This window comes from Coffea eugenioides, chromosome 11 (genome assembly GCF_003713205.1).
Source record: "Coffea eugenioides isolate CCC68of chromosome 11, Ceug_1.0, whole genome shotgun sequence".
Classification (NCBI taxonomy): domain Eukaryota; kingdom Viridiplantae; phylum Streptophyta; class Magnoliopsida; order Gentianales; family Rubiaceae; genus Coffea; species Coffea eugenioides.
Window position 1 is genome coordinate 28,430,416 of NC_040045.1, and position 7,070 is coordinate 28,437,485.

The following is a 7,070-nucleotide window of genomic DNA, read 5'->3' on the forward strand; positions in this document are numbered from 1 at the left end:
CGCGTCTCGCCTAGACCGCGACCGATATGCCGAGATCGATGTGGAACGGTACAAGCCGCGACCGCAACCGCGACCGTGATTTTGAACCATGGTCGCTACCCATCTAAAAATTCCCGACATTATTTTAAGGCTTGATATGGCTGCTTACATGCTAGCTTTTTGCTACATCTGTCAACTTAAAGCAGAAAATTGTATTCCTTTACTAGGTAAATAGCAAACTATTGGTTTCTTATCTCATGAAAATAAAAAAGGAAATCTTTACATGAAAGATTTGAGTCCTTTAAACTATAAGTTAGTCATTATCTGAACTTTTGGCCGCAAAAAATTGAAATACTGCGATTCACAGAGCCTAGGCTGTAGGAACCTGTACCGGAGCTCCATCCTTTGAGGTTTAAGGATTTACCCCATCCAATTACTAATGAAATACCCGAACGGGTTATGGATATCTTCGCTTCTTCAATCAATATACGCTATTCTGTGGCCATCATTTTGAATGCATCAGATTGTCTTGAGCATTCAACCTTTTCACGACTTCAGCAATGTTACAAAGTTCCATGCTTCCCAATTGCGCCTCTCCACATGTTGGGGGCTGCAGCCACATCTACAAGCTTCCTGGAAGAGGATTGATAGGGTGTTAATTATTAGTAATTTTATTGTTATTTTCCCATTTGTCCTTACCAAATATTGTTTTAATAGTTAACATATACTTATATTTGGTATTTGGACTCAATTTTAGGAAGTGGAACAGAAAAGTACCAAAAAAAAGGAAAGACCATCTTGAGGAAAAGGCTCCACGCGTGGGAGGCTTCAAATAATCTACAAACCTGGCCCACATGGTGCTACAAAACGGACTTCATTTCCTTTTTGCTGATCAGCAATTGACTTGTACTAGTTAGTCTACTAGTAATAGGAAACGAAATAGAAGAGAACTTCGGTAGTGCTGGAACCCTTTTTGGTACTCTTTCTTTCCTTATTTCGGGGGGACCACATAGGAAGAAAATGGGGGTCATTGTTTGGAGATAGGACAGTTTTTCGTTCTGGCTTTTTCATGCGTTCCTTTTGTTCGACACTATTCTTGACTGGAGAAACATTTTTTACTTCTTGATTATTTAGTGAAAAACATGACGCCTTGGAATTCAATTAAATTGCGTAGAGATTTTCTTATGCGGCGTGGCTAAGCTTTTCATTTAGCTAAGGATCAACGTGACGACGCAGTCCCGAATATTTGTGAGATGAATTAGTTTTCATGCGTTCTTTAATTTGTTAATATTTGCACGTTGTCTACTTGAATTTTCATAGGATTATTTTGTTAATTGGATGTCAAGGGCCCGATGTTCGGTGTGACTTATTAATCTCCTGCCAAATTAGTCAATTAAATCTGTAATTATTTAATTGATTAATATCAGTGGCAACTAGCATTTTTACACACTAGGGGAACGTGCAATCTGATTTAAATAATCCTCGTAGCGTGTTATTGATCGGGGTTAAGTTTTTTTAGTTCTTAATACAATTGGAAAATTAATTCCTACGGTCGTACCTAGGAGTATTTTCTGGTTAGGGATAAGCAATGGTCGTACCTTGGTTATCAATAAATTAAGGAAAAATTGGTCGTCAGAGCTCGTCGGCGATTATAACTAACCTATTAATAAATTGAGTGAACCTCCCTTGCATCAATGATCGGATGAGCAGACTGTGTCTGAGATGTTGCATCTTTGGCTAGAGTTTACCTTTTATTGATTTAATTCCTGTCTACAGTTGTTTTAGTTAATTGTTTGTTTTTGGTTGAATTGTTTAATTGCTCTTATTCTTATTTCGACAAAAATCCCTCATTGCCAATTGGAACTTCAAAGAGACAAATAGCCCCAGTCCCTGAGGAGACGATCCTGTTTGCCACTGTCCAGTTGTTAGTAAAGTTTGTCAGCTAATTAATTCTGGTATATTGGATTAAACAAACTCTTCGGGAATATGAATCAAGTAATCCATTGCATATCTAGAATCCCTATTCCAGTACCTAGAATTAATTATTGACTGCTTTTGGCGGTGGTTAGGTTTTATTATTATTATTGCACAGGTTCGGCACCTGACAATTTTTGGCGCTATTGCCAGGGACTGGCGTTAATTATTTATTTTTTTTAAATTCATATTTTGTTCTAATTTTTTGATATTTTTCTAATTTATGCCTCGTTCTTCTCATACAGGCAAATTGATTTTCGACCCTGAAGTAGAGAAGACCGCGTGCCGAACTAGGAAAGAAACCAGACAGCTCAGAGAGAAGCAATCAGTGTTGCACCTTAGAAACTTGATCCAGAGGTTGAGTCGACGAATTTGCGGGGTGATAATTCGAGTGATCCAGACCAAGAGGAAAGCACCATGGCGAATGCATGAATACTAAGGGAGTTGGCTGCTCCTGATTTAAATCAGCAACCCTTATGCATTACTTTTTCGCATTTAAATAATAGCATATTTTTTGAGTTAAAATCTGGCCTAATTCATTTTCTACCATTTTTTCACGGTTTACCAGGTGAGGAGCCGCACAAGCACTTGCAAAAATTCGATGTGGTCTGCACGAGTATGAAGCCCCCTGGAATTACTGAAAAACAGATTAAAATAAGAGCATTCCCCTTTTTGCTCAAGGACGCGGCGAAGGATTGGTAATACTACCTCCCTCCAGGTAGTATCACCACCTGGGAGCAATTGCAAAAAATTTTTTAGAAAAATACTTCCCTGCTTCTCAGGCTGCTAGCATAAGGAAAGAGATATGTGGAATCAAGTAACACTCAAGCGAGTCTCCTTATGAGTACTGAAGAGGTTCAAAAAGTTGTGCATCAAATGCCCTCAACATCAGATAAGTGAGTAATTGCTCATCCAATATTTCTATGAGGGGTTACTCTTCAGGGACAGAAACATAATCGATGCTGCGAGTGGAGGAGCGTTGGTAAACAAGACTCCTCGAGAAGCTTGGGAGTTGATTGAAGGGATGGCTGAGAATTTACAACAATTCAATTCAGGAGATAATGCCCCGACGCGGAGGGTGAACGAGGCAGAAACATCCTCCATCCAATAACAACTCTCTGAGTTGACGTCCTTCGTGCGACAACTGGCTGTGGAAAATGTCCCACAAACCAAAGTATGTGGGGTATGTATTGCCCTGGGTCATTCTATGGAGATGTATCCGCTGGTTCAAGAAGGAAATGCAGAACAAGTGAACATGGTTAGCCACGTGTCCGCACTGAGAAAGTAATACGACTCATATTCAAGTACCTACAATCCTGGTTGGAGAAATCATCCCAACCTCAGTTATGAAGGAAATAGGTAGTATAACTTTGTGCCGAATAGACAACAAGGGTATCAACAGTAGTACCAACCTCGACCGCCACCTTCTCCACCGAGGTCTAGCCCATCTTTGGAGGAGATGATGAAACAACCGATGGCTACTACCGCACAACATCAACAAAAGATGACTCCGAACTACAGAACATAAAGAATCAAATGAGCCAGATGCAATCTATACAGAATCAGATGAATCAAATGGCCATAACGATCAACCGTTTGGAGTCCCAAGTTCAAGAGAAGTTGCCATCTCAACCTGAATTGAATCCAAAGAATATAAGCGCAATGACCTTGAGGAATGGCAAGGAAGTTCAAGAACCCGAACTTATGATTTCTAAGGACAAGGACGAGGAACGAATGAGAAAGAGCTGGAAGAGGAGGGCAGAGACAACAAAGCTCCAAAGGTACTCCTGGACGCAGTTATTACAGTTAAGACTAATTCACCTCCTTTTCCTAGTAGGTTGGAGAAACCAAGGAAGCAGGACAAGGAGAAAGAGATCCTGGAAATCTTTCGCAATGTGGAGATCAACATCCTCCTGCTGGATGCGATCAAACAAGTACCCAAATATGCAAAGTTTTTAAGGCACTTGTGTGTCAATCGAAGGTGGTTGAAAGGAGATGAGAGAGTGGTAGTGAGAGAGTATGTGTCAGCAATTCTACAACGAAAGTTTCCACCAAAATGCGGGGATCCAGATATGTTACTATTCCCTGTTGGATAGGTAACACGCTGATTGAAAAGGCCATGTTAGACTTAGGAGACTCGATTAATGTCATGTCAAAATTCATATATGTTTCTTTGAACTTAGGCTCTTTAAAGAAGACTGGGATAATATTCCAACTAGCTGACCGAACCAATGCATACCCTGATGGGTTGGTTGAAGATGTTTTGATAAAAATTAATGAATTAGTTTTCCCAACTGATTTTTATGTGCTTGACATGGATGATGAACACTCCCACGAACCATCACCCTTGCTGTTAGGTAGACCCTTCTTGAGTACAACTCGAACCAAATTTGATGTTAATAAGGGCACCCTGTCCATGGAATTTGATTGTGAGATTGTTCATTTTAACATCTTTGAAACCATGAAATATCCTTCAAATTCAAATGTCAGCTCTATTTTCTCTGTAAATTCAAATGCTATTGACCCTGCGGTACAGGAGGTTTTTGAAATTGAAGGTAGGGATGAGTTAGAAGTCGCCTTGATCAGGCACTTTGAGTCAGAGACGACCTCTGGGGTAGAGTTGAGTGAAAATCTCAAATGTGTGATTGGAACGTTGCAGTCGTTGCCAACCACGAAAACAAGCTATGGTCTCGCTCCTATTTTCATACCTGAATCTCACCAAAAATTACTTCCATCTGTGGTGCAGGCACCTATCTTGGAATTGAATCCCCTGCCGAAACACCTGAAATATGCATACTTGGGTGAAGGGGAAACACTCCCAGTGATCATCTTCGCGAGTTTATCAAAGGTTTAAGAAGACAAACTGATTCGAATTCTTAGGGAATATAAGCAGGCGATAGGATGGACCATCGCTGATATTAAGGGAATTAGCCCCGCGGTATGTATGCATCGGATTCGACTCGAGGAAAGCGCTAAACCAGTGCAACAAGTTCAAAGGAGACTGAATCCTCTCATGATGAAGGTCGTAAAGAAAGATATTCTAAAGCTGCTGGATGTAGGGATCATATTCACAATATCAGATAGTCCATGGGTGAATCCAATACAAGTGGTCCTAAAGAAGACAGAGGTGACAGTAGAATCAAATCAAGAGGGTGAGATCGCGCCAATTCGAAAAGCCACCGGGTGGTGGCAATGTATCGATTATAGGAAATTGAACGCCGTCACGAAAAAGGATAATTTTTCCCTCCTTTCATTGATCAGATGGTAGAGCGATTAGCATGTCGAACTTACTATTATTTTTTGCATAGCTTTTCAGGTTATTTTCAAATTGTTATCGCCCCTGAGAACCAGGAGAAGACTACATTCACGTGTCCGTTTAGAACGTTTGCATACAGACGAAAGCCGTTTGGGTTGTGTAATGCGCCTGCTATTTTTCAAAGATGTATGGTAAGCATTTTTTCAGAGTATGTTGAGAAGATTATTGAGGTTTTCATGGACGATTTCAGTATGTACGGTGAAAATTTTGATAACTGTTGAGATAATCTGAAATTAATCTTAGTTAGGTATATAGAAACTAATCTCATACTTAATTGAAAAAAATATCACTTTATGGTCGAATATGGGATAGTTTTGGGTCATGTAGTGTCGTCTAGAGGTATTGAGTTTGATAAGGCAAAAATAGATGTTATATTTACTTTACCTTACTCCGTGAGTGTGCGGGAAGTGCATTCTTTCTTGGGTCATGCAGGTGTCTATCGAAGGTTTATTAAAGATTTCTTGAAAATTGAAGCACCATTGTTCCAACTTTTACAAAAAGAGATGCCCTTCATATTCGATGAAGCATGTAAGGGGGCGTTTGATAGGTTGAAAGATTTATTAATCTCGTCACCTATTATCCAACCTCCTGACTGAAACCTACCATTCGAGATCATGTGCGACGCCAGCGATTATGCAGTAGGCGCGGTGCTGGATCAAAGAGTAGAAAAAACAGCCCATACTATCCACTATGTATCCCGAGCCTTGAACGAAATTCAATTGAACCATTCAACCACCGAAAAGAAGCTCTTGGCGATTGTTTTTGCTTTAGATAAATTTCGATCTTATTTACTAGGTGATAAAGTTATTATATTTTCTGATCATGTAGCGTTGCAGTATCGTTGGCCAAGAAAGATGTAAAATCGCAACTGATAAGGTGGATATTATTGGTACAAGAGTTCGACCTGGAGATCAGAGATAAGAAAATGGTGGAGAACCTGGTAGCAGATCACTTGAGTCGAATACAAGTCGGCGAAAACGACCTCCCACTGAGAGAAGCATTCCCTGATGAGCATTTACTTTCTATTAATTTATCTTTGCCTTGGTATGCAAATATTGTTAACTTTCTAGTCAATGACAAGTTCCCTGCAGGATGGTCTAAGGCGAAGAGGGACAAATTAAGAAGTGATGCAAAGTCCTACATTTGAGATGATTCTTACCTCTGGAAGCGTGGTGCCGACCAAGTCATTCAAAAATGTGTAAGTGAGGATGAATTCCAATCTATCCTAATCTATTGTCACTCTTTTGCATGTGTAGGTCATTTCGGATCAAAGAGAATGGCTCGTAAAGTGTTGGAGAGTGGTTTCTACTGGCTGACCCTCTTCAGGGATGCCCGCTCATTTTGTAAGTTTTGTGATAAGTGTCAACGAGTAGGTAGTCTTTCTCGTAGGGATCAAATGACCCAAACCCCAATGATCTTCGTTGAAATTTTTGACGTTTGGAGTATTGACTTTATGGGTCCTTTTCCATCGTATTTTGGTTTTCTATATATATTGCTTGCCGTAAACTATGTCTCGAAATGGGTGGAAGCAAGGGTCATCCGTACTAATGATTCCAAAGTGGTTACAGAATTCGTCAAGTCTAACATTTTTGTCTGCTTTGGGATGCTGCGAGGAATTGTAAGTGATTGTGGTAGCCATTTTTGCAACAAGACGATCACGGTAGTTTTTAGGAGGTACGGTGTCTTACATAAAATCTCCATATCCTACCATTCTCAAACAAACGGTCAGGCGGAAGCATCGAACCGAAAGATCAAGTCGATTCTAGAGAAAATAGTCCGACCCGATAGGAAAGATTGAAGT

The 7,070-nt window shown here is 40.1% G+C and overlaps 1 protein-coding gene across 1 annotated transcript; it reads left to right on the forward strand.

The window, feature by feature from the left end:
* Positions 1 to 4,072: 4,072 nt before the first annotated feature.
* Positions 4,073 to 4,807, forward strand: LOC113752187. Its single transcript, XM_027296319.1, has one exon. The coding sequence runs from the start codon at positions 4,073 to 4,075 to the stop codon at positions 4,805 to 4,807; it is 735 nt and encodes a 244-aa protein (XP_027152120.1).
* Positions 4,808 to 7,070: the final 2,263 nt, after the last annotated feature.